Raw genomic sequence first — 23,691 nt, forward strand, 5'->3', positions numbered from 1 at the left:
TTGGAGAGGAGCAAGAAAAGAAAATTAATCTTAGTTCTCTGTGTTACCCTTAACCAGTCATGTGCCAGTGAATATTTTAACAACTGGTTCTCCAGAAAAAGGGGAAAAAAATTCCTGATGTGTGGCATTTGCCAGTTTCCACGGTGTAACACATAGCTAATTGCAAACTACGAATGCGATGTTGACTGGACTCTAAAATTTCTGAAAATTTAACAAATGGCCTTTGAAAGCTAATTCAAGACAGCTCCAATATACCACTCTTTTTAGCTTGGGAGACATTTATTTCCAATGTTGGTGGGTTTGAGGGTGGGACGTGGGATTAATCAGGTTTTAGTGAAGTGACATACAGAAAACTAATAAACATGCTTAATTCTGCTTTCTATGTACCAGGAAGCGTTACAAAGTCTTAGCTCACTGAGATTTTCTGTTGGCACATGAATTTTGATATTTAAACCTTTTTAAAAGACAAATATGCCTCTATTATCTTTCCCTTGTCAAAACTGAAGCACTGGAAGTAAATCTTTCAGTTAAATGATGTTTTCCAAACACTGAAATCACTTGTGCATGGGTCTCCTAATCGCCTTCACTGTGCTGTGGGGTGACCCAGCCCCTGCCAGTGAGGCAGAACCAACTATTTCTCTGTCTTCTGGTCTGGCCATGGTGACCCGAAGTTCACTGGCGAGGCACCGCGGACGTCAGGAAGAGACCACGTACTAACATGGAGAGGAGGTACTGAGCGCCTGACCGTGTACTCAAATCTCTGTCTGCATCTCAGGGAGTACTTGTGTTTCTTCACTTCAAACTGAGATAAATCAATTACAGGTTTGGAAAAAAAAAAAAAAGGGTCTGGCAATTCCCTGGGGTAAAAGAACAGGAAGCTAACTTGAGGGGCGAATGTTAAATCCAAAGTACAAAGAAAATCACCCCAGTGGCTGAGTAACCAGCAGACCACTGCAGTCAACCCAACCTCTGCAAGTGGATGTAACAGCCCTTCTCTCACAGCCTCAGTCACAGGACAACACTGATGACGAGTCCACCACATCAGCATGTGTTTGCTGTGGTTTTGTGACTAAGATTCACTGTTCTCTTCAGCCTTTTCTGAATTAAAAAATAAAAAAAATCACCCCAAGCTGTACATCTCTGTCAGCAAGACTGGCAGCAGAGACTAATGTTAAGAGAAGCCTGTGTGTGAGCAGCAAGCAGGAAGAATGACCTACTTGTCCCCCAGATGTACTGACACTGGTTGTCCCGGGTCTTGCACTCCCCGTTGTAGCAGCGGCCCTGGGGACAGAACACACGCTATGAGGCCCACCGAGCCAGTTCCCTTTCTGCCCAGATTCTCACTGCAAGGTTCCCTCTTCATTGCTTTAGGCAAGGTTTGTTTTCTTTTTCATTCAGTTCCCTAATATTTTCACAGTGAAAATTAGCATCACAAACATCTTAAGAGAATCAGACGAGTAACAACCAGAACTGGAAACACAGATCTCATAATACGGCTCTTTAACTCCAAACTACTCATCTAAATTTTTAAATCTTATGGAAAACAAAAATTGCTACATTTCTTTGGGTGCTACCAAAATGATTTTTAGGTTCACTTGCATGTGAATGGTTAGGTTATAACATGGCTTCAGGGAAAAAAAAACAACCACATGACAACAGATTGCCATATTTTCCGGTAACAGGCAGGCTGAAATGATTAAAGATGGTCACAGCTCAATAAATTAGATTCCTAATTCTTCAGCCATTGCATTTTCTTCCTCACCCTCAATCTGGGCAGTTTGTCACCAGAGACAAATACAATATGTATAGTATTTTATACCATATGAAGCAACTCTGAATTACACCACTGCAATAATTTACTGTTGTTTGAGTTGCAATTTCCCGTCAAAATTACAGTTATCAAAAAGAAAAAAAAAACAACTTGAAAACTAATCTTTTAAAAATCACATTTAAAATCTATAGCCCAGCATACCTGATTTTGATTGCATGCATATCCATCTTGTTTATGAAGATTTGGTGGGCACTGAAAAATATAATCTTTTTAATTAATGTTCAGAATAAGTACCTTCAAATTATGTACATAATATATTAAAATGCAAGCATAGTGAATATATCATTAGGAAAACATGAGTAACTCCTTAAGTAGGTTATCCAAATTCATTTTCCAATTATTGGTAAAAATAAATCAATTAGGTCCATGCAGTGGGTGCTTTTTTATGTTTTTTCTGTTTTCCATGAGAGGGACTAGAAAAATACATTCACTTGCGTATGGTGGAGTTAAAAGTAGAAGGGATTAAAGTGGACAATAAAGGGAATGAATCAACTTGTTTCGTAGGCGTGGACACACTCAGGAACTAATTTACAAGACCTCGCTCAGCTCTGTGAAAATGTCACATCTCCACGTGACACCCATGCCACTCAGCTCTGGGCCACATTACTGAGAAAGAAGAAACACCCTGCCTTTCAACTCAGTGTAAGTGCTGTATCTCCATTACACTTCTGACCTCTCGAACTGCAGACTTGTTACCAGAACAATCGTGATGTGACGGTTATTTCTTTTTCAGGTCTAGTTGTCAAACCATTTTTTTAAAGTACACTTTGTTTTCCCTCAATGTTACCGTAAATAAATTAAAGTTTTACTCTGTATATTTTACTCACCACATTTAAGAGAGAAAAAAAAAAAAAAAAAAAAGCTCAAGTCAAAGGCTCTGCTACAGTGTTCAAAGCAAATATGGAAAAGGGGCAAAAACGCATGGGTGTGGCAAGTGAACAAGAAACACGGCAATAGCCACCAAGGTCCTCCCTCCATTTTCACCTTCTCAGTAAATGAGAGTTCCATTCTTTCCACTGTTCAGGTCCAAAACCATGGAGTCAGCCTGTGTTTCTCTCTTTTTCTCACACTCTCCTTCTAGTCTATCAAATCCTGTTAGCTCTACCTTCAAAATACCATCACAGTCTGACCACTTTCCTTGCTCTCCGCTGCAAACGCCTGGTCCACCCCAGCACCATCTCTCTCCTGGATTACGCCTTCCCCCAGCCTCCTCGTAGTCTGTACTGCTACCAGACTGTCCCTTTAAAAACCTAAACCACAGCATGTTGCTCCTCTGCTCACTGGCTTCCCGGTTTACTCACTGGCCTTTAAGCTCACCATGATCCACTCCGATACCGCCCCCGCCATCAGCTCTCCGACCTCATCCCTACTAACTGCCATAAATATTTGACTCTACAGAAACCTTCAGGCAGGCCGCCACCTCACAACTATATCTTTGCTCTTCCTCCAAACTTCCCCCCAGATTTCTGCCTGGCTTGCTCTCATTTATTTTTTTTTTTTTTTCAGGACTGTTCAACCATCAGCATCTCAGAGAAGGCTTCTCTAACCATGTTCTTCAAAACGGTGACCCACTCCCCTATGCTGGCATTCTCTGTTCCCCGTTTCTTGGTTTTTTCCTTCTCCTTAATACTTAACTCCAACCTAGGATTCGTATATTGTACGTATTTGTTTCTTGTCACCATCCTCTTGCGAGCTCCGTGCAGGCAGGGATTTTCTGTCCCTGCTGCCTCCCAAGCATCTGGAACAAAACTGGGCTCAGTTATTGAGAAGGTGCTCAGGGACTATTGACTGACCGAGAAAATAAATAAATGACCCACGTAGATACAATTAAGTTATTCTATCCGGCAACATCAAGCTGTGCATCAAGTTCGCTACAGAAAGGTAACAGAACTATCTTAGAATTGCTAAGAAGCAGGAACTTACTGAGGAACGGGCTGAGATACACGGCTCTGGTTCTACATCTCTCTAAAGAACAACTGACTCTCATGTCCGCTTTCATTACGACAGCTTTTCATTCACCCTGATGGTGACGACTCAAAGGATATCTATTCACAGGGTGTTATTTATCAGCATGCAAACTCAGCAGACTGGGCCAACTACCCAAAAACTTCCATCCAAACCCACTCAAAAAACACCATCATCATCTTATTTATCAACTAACAATAATTACTCACTCCAAGATGAACACAACCACACTGAACAAAATGCAAAATGAACGTTGCTACTAGCATAGGCACATCAGGGTCTAAAATTAATTTGTCAGATTTGACTTCTGTGATGTTTCAATAGGAAAAACTAGTAGACTTCTTTACTAACAACAACAACAAAAAGCTCTTACTGTAAACTGTCAGAGCTACATGGAAGAAGACTTCTAATCAATTATTTTTTAGTTTAGGCTAATAAAAGCCAGTTGCTTATCACTCAAATGTTTAATAAGGGAAATTAGGGGATGTCTTATGTTCTCTGGAGACATTTAAAACAGAAGAACCATGAATCTGTGTACTTTATTCTGCCTGTGAGCAGAGCTCTGGATTCAGTCTCTAAATGCCATTTGAGCCCCCAGTTGTATGCTGTGCAGGAAGGTCAAACTGAGGTGGGCTTCCACAGTGCGATAGCCTTCAACCGTGCTCATTTTAAGTTAGGTTATGCTCCCATTTTGGTGACATATTTCATAGTGCTAACAAAACATATTTCCTACACCTTTCAAAAATACCTTAATTAGATCATCCAGTATTGTCTGCCCAGGATTTCTCTCAATTACACAGGTATTATTTATTCTGTTATAAATTGTGAAAGTAAAAAGCAGTTCAGAGGCATCAGGAAATGCTAATATCAAAATTAAGCAAAAACATACTATGCAATAAAAGAGATAAAGTCATAACATGGCCAATGATACTGATTTGCAAGGTTGCAGAGACTCTCAGAGATCCCATTTTCTTAATCATTATTAGTATCAATTATATTCAACATTCACTGCCTCTTACAAAGCAGAACAGTTTGGGGGTGGGGTTAACTCCTTCTCCTCCATTTACTGATTTTAGGTTCATTCTGGTCATACGAGGAAATTATTACTAAAGGAACATGCTAATCTAACAGGCCACTGGGAATTAAACAGTACAGTTTCCACCTTGGGCACATGATATAAAAAGAAACTTTTTAAAATTCAGACAATAGAATATTAGGTTGAATACAGAGCCCTCACTATAAAAACCTTATTTCCAGCGAAGTCTGTGGCAATTCAGGCATTAAAGGTTGAAATGGAAAAATCTATACTAAAAAAACTGAATATACAGACTCAACACCATACATGATGGTTGCATTATTCTACAAAATCAAAAATATAACTCAGTGAAACAGTATATCAGCAATGTCAGTACACTTGACACAAAACAAAGAATTCACAATTCTTACATTCTGCACCTATAATATTTAAAAAATCAAAGAAATGTATTTACATGTTTATATGTAAGAACAGATATGCATAAAAATCACCAAAGAATAGCCTGAACATATTTCACTGTACCACATTGTATGCACCATATCTACTTGAATTGAGCTTCAGATGATATATATCAAAAACTTTCAAAAAGGTTGATTAGGTTGTTTTTCTCTCTTCATGTTTCCTTGCAGGGAGGGGAACTCAGGGTAACTCCAGTTACGCTCTGCTCCTGTACTCACTTCTCCAGGCAGGTAGAGAGATGGTTAGTTGATTGATTGACTAGCTGATGAACTTGAGAAGAATAACCTGACATCCTGGCTCCATTCTGTCCTCCTTCTCTTGTCCACTCACATAACTCATCCCGTCTCTACTGCTCCTCCATGGCATTCAAGGCAAGGGCCACCTCTGCAAGGAGAGGTATTCCAGACCCAATTCTGTCAATAACCTGTTGCTGCAGCCTGAATCTGGGATCTATAAAGAGGCCCATTTAGCCCTCACACTAAGCTACGGCTTTCAACGTGGCTATCTGCAATAACAAGAATAATATTTTGGCCTCAACCGTACTCTACTGGGAGCCCCTCATAAACCACAATACCTGGCAATCGGTAATTCCACTCCTGAGAACTTATCCTTAAGGAGCTAACCCCAAACAAGAAACCCTCTTAAATGTGCACAAAGATGTTCATGGCCATAATTATAATAATGAAATACTGCCAACAATCTAAATATCCACCACTGGGTATAGAAGTGACCAGTAAATCCACCTGACAGACTTTCATGCAACTGTAAAGAGGATATTTATAAAAACAGTATAACAGTATGGGGGAAACGCTCTGGAAGTAACGTCAGAATAAAAATGAAGGTAGGATGAAGTCGACAATTCTCAGCAAGTCCCAACTCAACCTGCCTGATTCCTGACTTCCTCTCTGGACTGTCGTCACTACGACCCCCAGCTATCCCTGCTTTCATTCCATCTCTTGAAGAAGCCATGCTTCCGTACTCACTGGGTTTTTGTTCACATATTTGCCATTCTCCACCCAGCAGAACACACACGCCATGAGAGCTGGGACTTGTCCATCCCGATTCCTCCCCATCCCAACGTCCACAGCAGTGCTTGTCACAGAGCAGGGGCTCCACAAATGTGCATTTGAATGACAAATAAAGACTTAGAACAACACGATATTAATGTTTAAAAACATAAAAATCTTATCAAGAAGGAATGCATGCCAGAAGGCAACCTTAATTTTAACGTGATCATTTTAGCGTGAAGAAGATCACACCAAAGCATGTGGCCGTGAAGCCAGGGCTCCGTAAGTGGGACGAGATGGGGACAGAGCAGAGAAAGGGGAATTCTGCCCCCAACCCCAGTTCAACCACAGCAGTGCTACTCTTCCCAGCTCTCCACATGGGGCTTCCATCCCAACCTCTATTAAAAGAAAGGGTCTTGTGGTTTTAAAACAGCTGAAAATTGTACTATGAGTGTTTTAGCAGTGTGAGCGTCCTGTTTTAGGTGTGGGCATCAGGAAAGAAAAAGAAATTAGTTGGATATAAACGATATAAAGGGAGCTAATTATGACAGGGAGATTTGAAAGAAAAGAGATTTTTAGGTGCCAAAAACCACAATACACGTTCCTAAAATAAAGGCATGGTGGAGAGCTAAAAATTACCAGAAAACAAAGCAAAACAAAATAAAAAACAAGGAACCGAATTATATTCACACATGTAATCCAAACTGAAAGCTTTAAAATAGGTATTTGTAAGTCAGATGTATTACCTAGAACTCAGTGTGCCATACCTGGCCGGAGTCTCCTGTGCAATATTCGGTGATATCACACCCATTCACAGCATCCCGACATTCATACCCTCGTGGTTGAAACTGCAAATTAAAACTCAATATTAGGAACTAGTATGAATTAACATTTCAAAGAGTTAACATTCTCATAGTCACCAACAACCATGACACCCTCTCACAGCCAGCACCAAACTCTTTTTGTGAATTAGCAAGATAGTTCCAGAATAGAGACAATGCCCAAATACCACTCTCTGTAGTAACCGTGAATCATTAACCAAGGCATTAAATGTTCAGATTTCAAAATCCACCATCTCAGAGTATTATTTTTGGAAATCAGTGTAATGGCAATTACGTAAAAAAGAAACACTGGGGTGGCTTAAGGCAAAAGAGCAAATCAGTAAAATATAAACATTTAGGCTCTCTCTGAAGACTGATATGCACACTCAACCTGCACTAATTTACCTATTAGCTTGGATACTAGCCTAGCTTTAGCTAAATACACACAATCTGATTTCACTTAATTCATACGAATTCCCTTCAGTGCTGCCAAAGAATGTCTGGAAAATAACTGGGTCTCTAAAGATGGAAGCAGCTATGTGTACACACATGCACAAGTTGTGCACCTACACATATACATACATACATTACTTCTTTATCTACCTTTCTTGCCTTTACAAGGGATTTTAAAAATTAAATGTGAAAATATGAGCACCAGGTTTTATGCTCAGGGTCTAAAATAAATTCGGGTGAGTTTTAAAGAAAAATGTTATAAGTAGGGCATATAATGAAAAAGACCGTAAGAATTGCACCTTCCCTTACACAAAAAAGCACTGAATTCCTTAACCTGAGATATCTGGTTTTCTTTAATTAACAGTTATCTTTTGATGTTCCAACTACCTGGTCTTAGTTGCAAAAACTCATGTATCCTGGCTTCTACCTTGCCACCTCGGAGCAGTCCCTCAGGGTGATCTGAGAGGCTGTCATCCCAGGCTTAAGTCCTCAGAAATGTCCACCGAATAAAACGTAACTCTCAGCTTTTAGGCTGTGCATTTTATCTCAGTTGACAATGGTTGGTAGTGAATCGTAGTAATGATCACTGTTAAAATCCACAGAATTTGGGCCGATTTCTTGATTAAAGTTGCCAGGATACTATGCAAAGGGTCAAGCAAATTCATGACAAGTTATAAAAATGATCCATGTATGCCTTGCGATATTCCGCTAATATGTCAATGAAAAGAAAGACGGAACTGCCAGAGAACTCACGAGGCAGGAGGTATTGTTACAGCAGGGCCCGTCGCTGCAGTGGGCCCCGTTGGAGAGCGAGCACTTCTTACAGCACAGTCCATAGCATTCCTGGAGAAAACACTTCAGTGAGTTAAGTAGGAAACCCATCTGCTGGTCATTCAACAGTCCCTCCATGTGTGACTCAGCATAACCCACATGAGGAGGTTTAATAGTAAGCAAATATTTTAGGATAAGAGTTAATCACTTTAAGCACTGACAGAGTCCTTCCTGCTATGCTTCTCAGCAAAGTATGATCTCAGAAAAGGCTTCTCTACCAAGACGCAAACTTAATTTTTAGCAGGCGCCCTATCCTCAGTTAGGTATATTACAGTCTTAATACTCAATCTAGTTTTACAAAGACAAAAATAATATACAACACAGAAAGAATTTTCATGATTTCATAAAACTTGTCCAGGATGAATATGAACTATGAATTTTTAAGAGATAGGGAAGTTGATTAGAAGAATCCATTAGGTCTTTTCAGACAGGGCCATAAAGACGTAATTAATTCTACCGTGTCTGAGCTAGGATTAAGTGTTGATGACAGAGCTCAGAAATAAAGGCAGTAAGACCACAGTGAATGACACTGCAGGCTTCTCACTAACGCCATACTTGTTTGCTCAGTTTAGAATCCACAGAAGTTGGGTAGATTTATTGATTAACGTTGCCAGGTAGAAAAGACCTCTTATACCTACCACATGGATTCCACAATCGCATTCCTCCCCAGCTTCTACATATCCATTTCCACATTCTGTGGGCTCAAACAGCTGAAAGGGATTAGAAAGATAAAGTGAGAGTATTTTAATTTATCACAGAAAATCAACACACCAGTCAGGCTACATACCCAGCCCTATAATCAGCTATCACGTGATACCCTTCTACGATGGGTTGTTATGGCCTCTTACAAATACATGTGTGAGAAACACTGTTCATTTATTAATAACACTTCTAAAGAACCGATTTTAAATGGGGTAATAGTTCTTGGAGGAGTCCCTGGTGGTGGGCTCCAGAGATGACCTCTACCATTGGAGTTACTTTTTATAGAGATAAGCTGTCAAGAAGAATAGATCACTTTTCATATTAGCTAATGGAGCTAAAATGCATTGCTAATAAGGCTCACAGATACCTAATTTGCTGATTTATATCTAAGCAGCTGAGAAGATACAAAAACTGTCAAAAAGATAAAAATGCTTCAGTCACAGCTGAATGTGATATACAGCATCAAATAAATGCAAATAAACTTAGGGGGAAAATGATGCTGGAAATCCATGCCCATCATTCTCATTGAAAAGAAATTGGCACTGTCTGAAGCATATTAAGTAAATGTGGAGACTTACACATAGAGATGTATAGAGATATCTCAGTCATTCCTGGAGTAATAGAAGAGTCAAATTTCTAGAATAATCCACCTTACTGGTGCTATGAACTTGCTGGCCAAATAAACTACATTACAGAACAATTGTTGAGGCAGCTGATTATTTATAAGAAATATTTCTATTTCCCATCACCTGGGGCAAGACTTCTCTGTGTATGTCCATAACACTTAGGTAGAGGCTGGACCGGGACATCCCCGCCCAGAAGCTCAGAGCCATGTATATGAGAGGGAGAAAGAGGGTCCTCTCCCAGCAGCAGCACACACCCACGGAAGGGCTGCCCTCCACGGAGTCTGCCCCAGAAAGAGCTGATCTTCCTTCCACTTCCAGACAAAGAAAACTGGTATCAGAAGCAAGGAAGGTTTTCCGGATGCTTGGGTGGGGGCTTCCCCGTGGGAAACTCCAGTGACTAAAATCACCAGTCCTCATCTCTGTGATACTTCGATCAGCAGGGAGGAGAAAATGGAAAAGGGAAGGGCAGGCTGGACCATGAGCAGGGCTCTACGTCAGGCCTCCCGTGTAACCAGCTGCTACATTTCATTCTCAGGACTCTTCTTCCATCCTGAGACAGGTCACTGTCACAAACCAGATGGAAAACATGGCAGTGAAGAAGGTTCCCAGAGCACAGAAAAGACGCACATGGATACTGTGAAAATAACACATGCGTACATACATTCATTGACTAAAACATTTGGGGGAAAAGTCAGTTCTTTGATACATACATACAAACTGTTCCACAGGAATTGACAGGGGCTTTTAAAAAAATCATTCTACTTTGTTGTTTAAAAAGAAATAGTTCCATATTCACTAACTTTTAAGATTGAAAATGCACAGCTATTTTTATTTAGTTTTCCAAGTTATTGGAATAATTTTCTTTCTATTCACAAGCAATTTCAGAAGTCTAGTGATGAATCCTTATACACACACTAGAGGTTTTAATATTTCCAAACAACTCAGTCTTGTTTTTTCTAGCATGATGCTTATAATTAGCTGGTAAACTGCAAGGCAGGTAAAATTAGCCATGTACATTAATTCAGAAATGCCAGCAGCTCACATTAATTCATTATTCCTCATTGCACCCATTTTAAACACTCCGAAGCTTTCAGGTTTCTGAGGCATTGAGATCAATGCCATGAAAGGCAGGTGACTAAGTTTAAGGTGCAAGGTCACTTTAAAATTCCTGTTCCTTTCTCTGCAGCCTTACTGAGATTTTATACAGATGTCAGGCATCAAAGTATCATTCCTAATTTAGCAGTATCATTTAATTATGGGGATAGCAATAAATTATTCTGTCAGTTATCCACATTAGTCACTGATTTTTTTTAAGGCTAACAGGATTTCACTGCTCTCTCAATTTGCAGAATATTAAACATTCTGTATAGCAAATGGACTATATTTGACTTATGATGTAGCATCTTAAAAGGAAATATGAAATGTGCAATGTTAGAATCTCTATGCCATCTGCTAATTTGTATTAGTCCTGTCTTTTTGCCTGTTGAGCAACTTGGACTCCAAACATGCTACTTTACGTCCACAGTCACTTATCCAAAAGATATAAATCTGGTGACTTTAAGAATTCTGGCTCGGCTAGATTTTAGAAAAGAGAGAAAGAGAGAGAAAGGAAAAAAAAGAAAGAGAGAGAGAGAAATAAGAGAGAAGGAAAGGCCGAGAAGTTATTACACCTCTAGAGAGAATGCCAAGGGGAAACAGAATTTTTGTCAGAGAAATGGGCTAAAGTTATATAGCTTAATCTAAACTATTACCTCTTAGCAGCAGGGTGAAAACACTAACACAAACATTTCAAAGCTATTTTAACTGAAGGATCGTGTTTTTCTGGAGGGGAGAGCTGAGGTGGGGTGCAGCTAGCACCGAAACACCAGAGCTTCAGAACAGTGAAATGATGGTCTTGTCATTCATTTAAACAGGACTCAATTCTCAACACAATAAAGACTTCTGTAACTAAATATTAATCTGATTGAAAAGAAACCTGCTTTCCAAGACAAGTATCTGGCATTTGGCATAGTTCCATTGTTAAGAAAAAATTGGAGAAACAATTGCACTTTCTAAGTTACTAACCTTTGTCGGCCTGTTGAAAAGACAGGCTCCACCCCCTCTCTGTAAAAAGTCTTTATACTCCAAAATGCTGCACTTTGAGAACTTTCTGGAATGGGATACCCTGAGGAAATAAAGAATTGATTACATAAATGATTTACCAAAAGCAGTCATCAGCGAAGAAAATTAAATCCCTTAAACTGGAACAAAATGATCACTGTGGATCCAGATGATCCCACACAAATTTTGACAAGGCACTTCTGTTCAAACTGCCAAGTAAGTGTGTGTGGTAGAGCTTGTAAAAATAGATCTTCAAGGAAAATCACAGATTTGGGGGCCGTGTTACAGCCCCCTCAGCCGTCAAGCCCTTTTGTGCTCAGGCTTCGAAGAGGTTCTGAAAAGTTCATCACAAAACTCCTTTGTGTAGGCTGTGTATTAAAGTGTGGTCACTTTTATTTGCCCTGTCTCAGTCAAGACAAGCACTTTTCTTTGGCCTCTGTCCTGCATAAAAGGAGCTCGGAAATCAACTGGATTTTACTTTGGTTCCCTCTGGGTTGTCTCCAGGTGTGGGACCTTTCTTGGTAGGCTCCAGTCTTTTTTATCGATGGTTGTTCAGCAGTCAGTTGCGGTTTCGCTGTGTTCGTGAGAGGAGGTGAGCTTACAGTCCTTCTACTCCCCCATCATGACCAGATCTCTAGATTTTACTTTGGAGGAGGGAATAGCGGAAGTCCACTGGTTAAAGATTATATAATGCAGGCTTCAGCAGCACAACTGAGGTAAACAAGGAAACCCTAAAGAGTTGAGTTAGACTATGTATGTTTTCAGCGTATATACACACAGCCAAGTCAGAATTAGGGTAGGCTCCTTCTGAATTAGCATTAGGTAACAGCTCCTTATTCTCAAACCTCAAATACTGTGGTGATATTCATGATTTAGCAGGATTATAATATCAACCTCTCTGTGAGTTAATTAATTACTATCACTACGCCAGTACATAGGGGAATATTATACATGTGGTCAAGGTTAAACTGAATCATACATTGATTCCTTGGACATATTTGTCAGTGTAGAGAGTTCTAGGTCACTTATTCTAGGATGCAGTCTGATCGTTTTATATTTCCTGATGTATGAGGGTAGTGATCTCTTACAAGAACTATGCAGAAACGTATACTTGAGAAAAATATATTAACTTTAAACAGTTTTATTCTGTCCTATGGGTGGTTAGTCTAAAAACTCATTTAGAAACTGGAAGTTTAGAAGACAGAAGACCTCTCCTGAGAGAACCAGTATTACAAATGGTGTTACTGTCCTATAAGAGTCCTCAACAAAGCCTGCTTAAGCCCTAATGTTGCTGAACTATGGTACCTAGTTAGGGGAGCATGAAAGTGGACAGCTTCAAGCTTAAACCACACTTCTAGGAACGTGTGTTCTAAACTAGCAGGCATAATGGCTGGCTCCCGCTTCGAGCCCTCGTGCTCACACTCCTCCTGTTCCCATGAGCTGGGCTCCTGGTGTGAGAAAAAGAAAAAGGAAGGGACTGTGTGTAAGTAGGTCAGGGCCTCCGCAACTGGGGCTCATAGGATCGGGGCGTGACCAGAAATGGTGATGTGCTGAGCAGATGTCTGGCTTGGTCAAAGGAAGTAGAAGAGACACGTGAGTGAGGAAACCTCTTCCGTCTACTAGGCGTGGGCTCTAGCTTAGGGGGCCTTGGGGCAGCGGCTCCCGTGGGGCAGGGGTCCCTGGGAAAGAAGGCAGTGTTTCCAGGCCTTGGTTCACAGATGCAGCGCCAACCCAGGGGGCAGCTGCTCTAGTTTCCAAAGTATCCACAATAGGAGAGGGGAGTTAGGTGGGGAAATGCTCAAATGCCTATCAGTAGAAGACTACCTAATTTAGACACAATAAATCTGTCTTAATTTTTTTAAAAAAAGCTTTATTGATTATAAGCAGTATAGTACCATTTTTATTACAGTAAACATGTCTATTTATGAGTTCCTTAAAATGTAAATTGATGACTAAATTGGTTTTCACTGACAGATCACCAGCTTTTATCCTAAGTGTACTAAAAAATTCATGCCTCCACTAAACTTAGAAGCATTTAATCATGTGTTTCCTTTAAGGGTTGAGAGAAGTAGAAGTGGTTACTTTATTTTACTCCTATCACCAACTTTGAATAAAAAATTAAAATATAAAGTAAATTAGCCTTTTCATTTTTAAACATATCAAATACTGAATTATCGAATTTATACTAAGTGCTTAGCCTAAAAGACCAGTACCAGAGAGACTGTGTATATAATTATACGCAGCAGTTTCAGTACAAGGTTTATATCAAATGCATGGACAATGAAAATTTACCCCGTTTCCTCCATGACGCAGCCACCCCAGGATTCTGTGCAGTCACATTCTAGTCCAGTGAAACAACAAAAAGCAACAGAAGAGAAGGGAAACAACAAAAGTCACATCTTTAATTTGCATGGCAGCTCTTGAAATAATTCCTTATCACCAATTTCATGTCAAATAAGTACAGAATGAGGAGTCTCACCAAACAAAATCTATTTCTTTTAAATCAACATTTTTTTAATCCTTTCCAACAGTGTAGCTTGGTTCCTAAGATAACAGCTGCAAGAAATACGGTTGTATTCATTTTTACAACTCAGAGAACTCAATTAAGTTCCTAGTTTCAGTGTTTAATAAAAAGTACCCTGGTCTAGAAATCCGAAAGCCTGAGTTTAGCCCAAGTTCTACCTGATGAGAGAGTTTCACAGGCAAGTGACTTAGCATTTCTTGGGTCTTGGTGTTTCCACCTCTAAAATGGGAATGCATCTCTCTGCCTATCTCCCAGAGTGGTTCTGGAGCTCACATGAGATGGCAGCCTGTGTGCTCTTTGGGAAACTGCAAAGCTCTCCTGCGCAAATGCAATGAGTCCTCATTGAAGTCCTGCTAACAGAGCACACTGGACATTAAAGAAGAGAATTTGATTTGATAGAGTCAAAGCAAGGATCAGCCAGAGACTTGACTAAAGGTTCAGTAAAAGACAGCAATCTAAAATAGAAGTGTAAAACCATCTAAATTAAATAACAATCATAAACTTAATGTAGATAGCATAGATGGACATATTGGATATTGTGATGGGCTGTCCTTTTCCTTTATTTTTTCCTATTCTCTTTTCTATGATAGACAAAGATATTTTTAAAGAAAGACTTCCAAATAGATTTTTCAAAATTCAAAGTTCAGAACAAATCTACCTAAACAAATGATTCACAAAGGAATAAATAATTTTAGGAAGGAAGGAACTATGTCAAGCTTTAGTAATGAACCCTACCTCCTACCCTAGTACATCATCAACTCAGTAACATCTCTCAGCTGACCCCACCACTGGCCTCTTTCCAGCTCCAGGGTTTTCAAACAAGGCCATAAACCCGGTCCTACTTCTTTCTGGTTTTCAAGCGTAGATGCCAGCCAACGAAACCTGAATCGCCTCCTTTAATGTGTATTACATGTTTCCCTGGGAAAGCAAATACTCTGAGCAAGGTATTAATATATGAAAGTTTGTGGAGATCTGCGAAATGACACCAAACTCAATGGACCCATAAAGTGATGGCTTACTATGCCCTTAAAGGGAACCCAAAGACCCTGGATGTATATTTTGTTTCAAGTTCCCATAATACTGAGCATTAATGACAATTATTTGATAGTGGTCAAAGAAGTATTAAAATATGGGATAATATTAAGGTGGATTTTTGTCCTTTTCTTCTTTGAGGAGACTGGGGAGAGGGGAGACCTTTACTCCTGGCATCTGATATTTTCAGAAAGGGGAGTGGACTTCTACTCAATTCCCAGGTAAGAGACTAGCCTGAGAGAACGCCTCAGTCTTCTTTCCACAGGATCACATTATGTGTGTCTTAGGCATTTTGCCTTCTGCCACAAAAATGTATTAGAAATTATATTTTACTTCCGTGTTGGTATAAAGAGGAATATAATCCAGCTTGAATTTTATACTGATTTTAAAAGAAGTTAAAAACTTTTATGGACCCCCTAAAATTACTGTGGGCCTTTCTGACACTCTGCACTGGGACTTCAGCCCTGTCTTTCCATCTGCCTCTCTTCTGGTTAATGAGAAGAGTGACCTCTAGCACTCAGTGGCTGTGTTTTCATACTGGATGGGACCTGTGACTGTTTCTATTCCCTCTTGGCCCTGCCTGCCCAGTAGAGGAGTGTTATCCTCTATGACTGGCCTCTGATGGTACCAGGTGGGTAAGTTTAATGAGAGTTTGAGCTCCTTTTGACTGTAGACCTAAGCTATTTTCTTTTCCAACAGTACTTGTGATGGAGCCTCATTGACATCTTATATCTACACTCAACTGGTTAGAACGTATTCACCTCCGCCCAACCCGACATCCTGCAGTGTGAGAAAGAGCTGACCGTGCCCTGAGAAACTGAGTATGAGTTTAAGGATTTTGAAAGGGACATTTCTATAACTCACACAGATTAAGAATTACTTTAAATTGCTCATTTTATCACTTGTTTAGAGGAAGGAGATACACTACAGTTAAACTATTACGACTTAGGAATGAAAAATATTTATTTATTGACTGGACATGCATTATACAGACAGAATGGCACATGAAAGTAAGAAGGTCAGTGTACATACTTGGCTTTCTGCTAGAAGGTTCCCATTGGATTCCCAGGTTTTGAGCCAGGCTCTGCGATAATACTTGTGCCACTGCCATTGGAAGACCATACTGTTTTTCAGAGTTGAAAGTGTGTGGGAAACATTTGAGAGAGGGCACAAAGCTAGTTATTATTTCTCAATCATTACCACATAACATCTCAGTTCCCTAAGTAGAGCCTCACAGCATCCAAAGATGGCACATGCTCCTGATCACTTCTTCCTTGCAACGGGGCCCAAGAAGCAGAAAGCCTCTCTTACTACGTGGCATCTCTCAGGACTTGGCGTTCTCACGTGGAAACATAAAATACAAGTCATAAAAGGCTGTGCCCCATTTCAACTCATACCAAACCAAGAATAAATTCAACTTACTACAAATCTGTCAAGAGAGGTCTCCACTGAAGGATGGCTATTGGGATGACCTGGTCTAATATAGTCAGCTATTGACCAAGCTTCAGATTTAGATTGAGTTGGTTTGACTTTTTGGGTGTGTTAAACCTAACATGGGCAGAAGAGCATAATAACTTAAAAAAAAAAAGTTATAGAGAAAGAATTAACAAGTTTATGAAAACTTATCTACAGATGCCAAAAATTCTCCAGGTCATTCTTTGGCTTGCGTTGGCCTGATAAATATGAAAGGCTGTCATTGTGAAATGAAACAATACCTCTTTTCTAACATCAAAGACCACTTTGGGTTCTATTTACTAATACAAACCATTCACACTATATTCTCAGTGTCATTATCATTCTAAACAGGCCTGAGAAGGGATGTAAACTAGGCCACAGGGAAGAAAGAGATCAGATGCACAGATAAAGCTCTACTTTAGGAAAATTGGTAACATTTACCTCATTCACACCAACTCCCCTTGTGCGAGAACAGACACCTCCAAAGTAACTCAGGCTGCTTCTCTTATAGTAGAATGTCACACGCCTTAAAAAAATAAGTGCTGTTAGGAAACCAATGGAGTGACCATTACAGTTCAACTCTCCCCAGGTATGTCTACTCTCCTACAATGAAAATCCCAAACCAACCCTCCTTCAAGAAACCAAAAACTGTATTTTAAATACCTCTAAATGTAGATTATCACACATACGTTTAGACTTCCGTTAAATAGTTGAATGAGCATCAATTGAGCACCTAACTAAGCATCGCATACAGGAATTGGACACAAAGATAAACAGTCCACAGCCCTTGACTTTTTTTCTAGTAGAGAATATCTAGCAGTTAGACAAAAGATTGATGATTGTAAATTGCTGATTAAAGACTGAGAGAAAAGTAAAGAGTAACGGGTGAGAAGAAAGGAAGGAGGACTTTGGTGGGTTTGGTTCCAGGATGGAGCCTTAGAGAACTAGAACTGTCTGAAAACAGCTGAGCCACGAGTGGGGAAGGGAACAACGTCTGATATCAGAAGTAAGCAAGGCACCTCGCTTCCTTAGTGATGGAACATCAATTTTATTCAATAGTTCATTTCAAAAGACTCTCTTTCCAAGGTCCTACTGTGTAGCACTGGGAACTATATTAAATATCTTGTACTAACCCATAGTAAAAAAGAATATGGAAAGGAACATGTATATGTATAACTGAATCACTATGCTCTACACCAGAAATTAAAACAACATTGTAAATCAACTATACTTCAATAAAAAAATTTTTTTTTAATTTCAAAAACTACCTTTCCTAGCCTCTCTTGCAGTTCAGTGTGGCCACTGTGACTAAGATCTAGCAAATGATTTGTTGGTGAAATTGCTGTGTGCAAGGTTTCAGGAAATCTGCTTTAAAGAAGCTAACTCAGCTGGAAGGAGGACCCTTCCATACTCCTCCTTGCCTGCCTGGCATTCCTGCTGCCTGTGATGAAGGCTGGGGTGCCAGCAGCTGTCCTGAATCATAAGCTGACCCTGAGGATGGTAGGTCTGAAGGTAGGGATGTCCTCTGAAAGTAGATCTTATGACTGTGGAACCACCATCCCTACACTGGACAGCCTACTACTGCGCTTCTTATGTAACAGAGGAATCAACCTCAATCTTGTTCAGGATTGCTGTATTGATCGATGACCTAACTGATACAATAAAGGGATAAAGATCAACTTGAGGCCAAGGGATACAGGTACGTACGAGATGAGATGCACAGCATCCGCGTGCTGCTTGATACGCTGCCGGTATTTGGAGAATTCATGGAGCATCTGCACGGGGTTGGTGGTGATGTCAATATGATCCTTCTCAGTCCAGGTCTCTACAGCCACCAGGACAACCCTGGTATTAAGCTGCTCCTTGTAAATCTGAGGGTATACAACAGGACAGGTGCAGGAGGAAAACACTGGGTCAAACATGCACAATCAGTGATTCAGAGTCAGCGGAAGGACAGGAGGGGAGGTGAGAGGAGAACACGAGGTCAGAATTAGCTCATCATGGAGAATCTTCTTTTCCTTTCTCTTTTCCAAGAGCAAAAAGAAAGAAAGAATAATCACACAGCTCAGCCTCTCCTAAAGTTACTTCAATCCCCAATCCACGGATGTAGTGGCCAGGCATCTTACTAGGGGACATATGCAAGGGGCAGCACGATTCTACAGTCTGGACATAAATTCAAAACAAGGTTCAGAAAATCACCCTTTCAAACCTCACAGGAGATAACAGGTTGGAGCCTGATACACCAGCTCTGAGTGAGTGCGGTATGACCAGTGACTGCCGCAGGACTGGAACGGATCACTAAATCCTTGGACTAGCACTAACACTGTGGCTGACTTGCCCTTGGAAGCCTTGTTATATGAAAAGTAAATTAACACTGGAAGAGAATCAAGGATCTGATGCCAAAAGAGGAGAGAGCAAACTTAAATTATCCATACCACTCATAATATTTAAATTATAACTTTCTGTTCTCTTTCCTTTTGGTCCAGTAGCTAAATAACTCACACACACAAGCAATTTCAATGAATGTTGTCATTTTGTCCTATTTTCAAGCTAATAAAATAATGGATGATTTTAGAACACACTACAGAAAGGAAATATCCCCATGCCTAAATCAAGCTGATGCTACAATGATTTTACAACAAGGAGTAACTTCAATGTTATGTCTTTTTGAAAAAATTAGTCGGTCAGCTTCAGAACCTTGTACAGTAACGGAAAACAGAAATGACACTTTGCAAGATGTGATTCTGTTCAATCATGGTGAAATGACAAATATAGAGATTATACCAAGTAAACAGCTTGGGCAGGGGGAAAGGTGTGTTTAATATTATCTTTTCCATATTCACTTATAGTTTTCCTTTGAAAAGACTGTCAAGAGCTGAAATGAAAAAAATAAACCAGATAATAACTAACTTTAAGAATTTCTATCTTAATTCTATATGATACTGCATTCCTCTTTACCCATATTATGCTGCCCAGCTCTGCCTACCAGGTATTATATGTCATATGTTTACATGATTGGAGGGTTTTGGACTATTTGAAAGGCAGAAAAGAAGGCAGTCCTTTGGAGAAAATAAGTATCATTTAGATATTAAGCAATTTATAACATTTTTTCCCAGTTAGGAGGGAACGTACAACAAATATCAGATAAATACATATTTAGCTGAACAAAATAGCACTTTACATTAGAATACACAAAACAGTTGGCTATATTTAATTTATAATTAATCAAATTGAATTATTTATTGGAACATAATGAACAATATTCACATTGATGGATTTCCTGTCTAATGTAGGAAAAAGGAGGAAAATCTTAACCATCATTCTCTGTAACTCACAAAATCAGAAGAGGGAAAAAAATATCAGTAAGAAAGATTCATACATTAGAAGCCTTTGTAAGAAGTTATATATTTTATTGTTTCAAATTAGTTTTATTTTGGGACTGCACTTAATTCTGTCATCTAGAAATAAAGTCTAAAGCATTCTTATGGGAACACTAGGAAAATAAATTTGGGTTCTTTTAAAAAAAAATTGTATTGCTCATATTCTCCAAACATAATCCACCTCAATCTATTAGTTCTGTCATATATTTAAGACAAATAAGCTCAACTGATTACTATTAACAAAGTCTCATTTGCCAAGTTTACTTTACACTTTTTGGGAGCTAATTTTCTTCACTGTTTTTGTCCTCTATCGACTCTGGCAACAGTAATACCTAAACATCGCGTAGAAGCAACGTCAATGCATTTTTGGGATTCCAAGAATAACTCAACAGTCCCCTAAAATTCTGATAACACTGCTCTTTGTGAAGCAGACCATTCCACAGTTTCTTAGCCAGATGAGCTTAAGGACAGCATTGTTACTTTCGCCCCAGAAAGAACTAAAGCAACAAGTTAAGCAAACAGAGATATGGCATTCCGTCTCGGAGAAATAGGTTCAAGAAAACCAGGATACTTACAGAATCCACAAGGTTGACGACGGACTTTGCAAAGTTGTTCGTATGTGCATGAGAAGAGCGGCACTTCTTAAACTGGGGAGGGGGAAAGACAGACCAGTCACTGTCAAACCATAATACAATGGTGAATTTCAAAATTCTGTAAGAGCAGAAACCTCACGGCAATAGTAGCAACGAGGATTAAAAATACAGAATTTACTTTGTGCCATGTTGGGTATGGTGGTGTTCTTATATTTTATTTCTCTTTCAGGCAGCAAAACTATAGCTGCCTAAAATACACATGATGTTGCGGGTAACGGAGAAGGTCTAGTGAAATCTGTGCAATCAACTTTACACCTGAGAAATAAGCTGCTAATTCAGTCTTAAAGTCTACAAACGCAATCCTTTTTTTGTTTGTTTGTTTTCACAGAAATGAATTTCACAGAAATGAATTTCACCAGTGTATAAAGGGCTTAGATCAAGAAATTTGATCCCAACTGGACACCCTCCTCACTGTGTCACACTCAAAGATCAGGAAAAGTTCTGAGGCAGCACTTTAGATTCAGTCCATGATATGGCATGCATCTGTCCTATATGTTAGTATATTTTTTCAGAAGAATGCCTCCTCCAAACAAAGCCTTTTGCTTTTAAGAGCTCAAAGTCAGAAGTCAAAACAAGGAAGAGACAAAAAATAAAAATGAAGTGTGCTGCTAGTGTGCAGTAGTTTATGGTTATTTATGATCATTTAAGAAAATAAAGTAAATTAATAGAATAATTACATCACAACACCTGAAGGGCTACAGCTTTAGCAAGGAGCACTTCGCTTAATTTGTCTTTGAGAGAACATCTGAAAACTAACGATCGCACTGAAGAGGGATCATGCCCTCTGCTGAGGAAAAAGAAAAACATCCTCAAAACTACCAACTACTGAATCAGATTTGCACCATATCTTTAAAATTTGACTTCAACTATAATTATTAAAATAATGCATCTTTCAGTGAGGGGGAGGGTATAGCTCAGTGGTACGGTGTGTGCTCAGCATGCATGAGGTCCTGGCTTCAATTCCCAGTATCGTCATTAAAAATAAATAAATAAACCTAATTACTTCCCCCATCAAAGAAAATAAATATAAAATAAAGTGAAATAATGCATCTTTCATAAAGATTAAAAATATTTCTACACTGGACAGAAACAGACTCACAGACATAGAAAACAAACTTACGGTAACCAGGGGATAAAGGGGGTGGGAAGGGGTAAATTGGGAGTTCAGGATGTGCAGATACTAACTACTATATATAAAATAGATAAACAACAAGTTTCTACTGTATAGCACAGGGAACTGTATTCAATATCTTGTAGTAACTGATAATGAAAAAGAATATGAAAACAAATATATGCATGCATATGTATGACTGAAACATTATGCTGCACACCAGAAATTGACACAACATTGTAAACTGACTATACTTCAATAAAAAAGAATGCAAATTTTTTTAAAAAGGAAATTTCCCCTACCCCCCCAAAAATAAAAATAGAAATAAATATGTGTACATTGGAATATTATGACATTCTTTTTTTCTCCTTTGCCAACTTTCAGGCTATAAATTTGTCAAGACCACCTTCATTTCATTCTCTAACCCTGTTACTGTATTTTTTAGTAAAAGGTGAAAGATTTATGTGATCTGAAGAGAAACTAGAGTATATAACCCTATTACTATGTTTTTTAAATGAAGAATATGTCTTAATGCTTACATACATGATACACTTTTTTTTATAGTACTGAGCATACTGACAACCCCTGACAAATGTGCAATAAATTAGTACTCTGTTATTAGCAGCATTCATTAATATATAACTATTCATATTTATAACATTTGCTATGGTATGAATGTGTGCCCCTGAAATTCATGCTGAAACCTCAACCCCCAAAATGAGGGTAATAGGAAGTGGGACCTTCAGAAGGTGTTTAGGTCACGAGGGCAGGGCCCTCATCAGTAGGATTAGTGCCCTTAAAAAAGAGGCTCCAGAGAGACCCCCAGTCCCTCCTACTATGTGAGGGCACAGTACGACATTTTAACAGGTTTTTTTAAACTTGGCATAAACAAGTTGCTGTAAATAGCTTAGCATTTCAAGTTGCCGAGCAAATTCCATGAGCTGAAGATTTTCAAAAGATATCTTTAAAAGTAAAAGTAAAAGCAAAAGTCTCAACATTAAGTCTCACTGGCATGATGAAATGTTTTGAAACTAAATAGAGGTAGAGGCTGTGGAGAAAAGGGAACCCTCCTACACTGCTGGTGGGAATGCAGTTTGGTGCAGCCAGTGGGGAAAACAGCATGGAGATTCCTCAAAAGACTAGGAATAGACTTACTGTATGACCCAGGAATCCTGCTCCTGGGCATATATCCAGAAGGAACCCTACTTCAGGATGACACCTGCACCCCAGTGTTCATAGCAGCACTATTTACAATAGCCAAGATGTGGAAACAGCCTAAATGTCCATCAACAGATGACTGGATAAAGAAGCTGTGGTATATTTATACAATGGAATACTATTCAGCCATAAAAACTGACAACATAACGCCATTAGCAGCAACATGGATGTTCCTGGAGAATGTCATTCTAAGTGAAATAAGCCAGAAAGAAAAAGAAAAATACTGTATGAGATCGCTCATATGTGGAATCTAAAAAAAATAAATAAATAAATAAATACAAAACAGAAACAGACTCATAGACATAGAATACAAACTTGTGGTTGCCAAGGGGGTGGGGGGTGGGAAGGGACAGACTGGGATTTCAAAATGCAGAATAGATAAACAAGATTATACTGTATAGCACAGGGAAATATATACAAGATCTTGTGGTAGCTCACAGCAAAAAAAAAAAAAGTGACAATGAATATATGTATGTTCATGTATAAC

The 23,691-nt window shown here is 39.2% G+C and overlaps 1 protein-coding gene and 1 long non-coding RNA gene across 2 annotated transcripts in view; one reads left to right on the forward strand and one right to left on the reverse strand.

Annotated features, from left to right (window-relative positions):
• ADAM23 (ADAM metallopeptidase domain 23) overlaps positions 1-23,691 on the reverse strand; it is a 157,203-nt gene that overhangs the window by 30,033 nt on the left and 103,479 nt on the right. Inside the window, 11 exon segments of the mRNA XM_014557126.2 lie at positions 1,218-1,281; positions 1,973-2,023; positions 7,066-7,146; positions 8,326-8,415; positions 9,042-9,113; positions 11,796-11,895; positions 14,124-14,172; positions 16,420-16,510; positions 17,284-17,368; positions 18,550-18,713; positions 20,798-20,869. Coding sequence (XP_014412612.2) covers positions 1,218-1,281; positions 1,973-2,023; positions 7,066-7,146; positions 8,326-8,415; positions 9,042-9,113; positions 11,796-11,895; positions 14,124-14,172; positions 16,420-16,510; positions 17,284-17,368; positions 18,550-18,713; positions 20,798-20,869 — 919 coding nt within the window.
• Positions 8-13,426, forward strand: LOC116663731. The gene is made up of 3 exons (XR_004320025.1): positions 8-1,081; positions 11,541-11,546; positions 13,416-13,426. It is a non-coding gene; the product is annotated as an uncharacterized LOC116663731 (long non-coding RNA).

The sequence above is a fragment of the Camelus ferus genome, chromosome 5 (assembly GCF_009834535.1).
Source record: "Camelus ferus isolate YT-003-E chromosome 5, BCGSAC_Cfer_1.0, whole genome shotgun sequence".
In the NCBI taxonomy this organism is placed as follows: Eukaryota; Metazoa; Chordata; class Mammalia; order Artiodactyla; family Camelidae; genus Camelus; species Camelus ferus.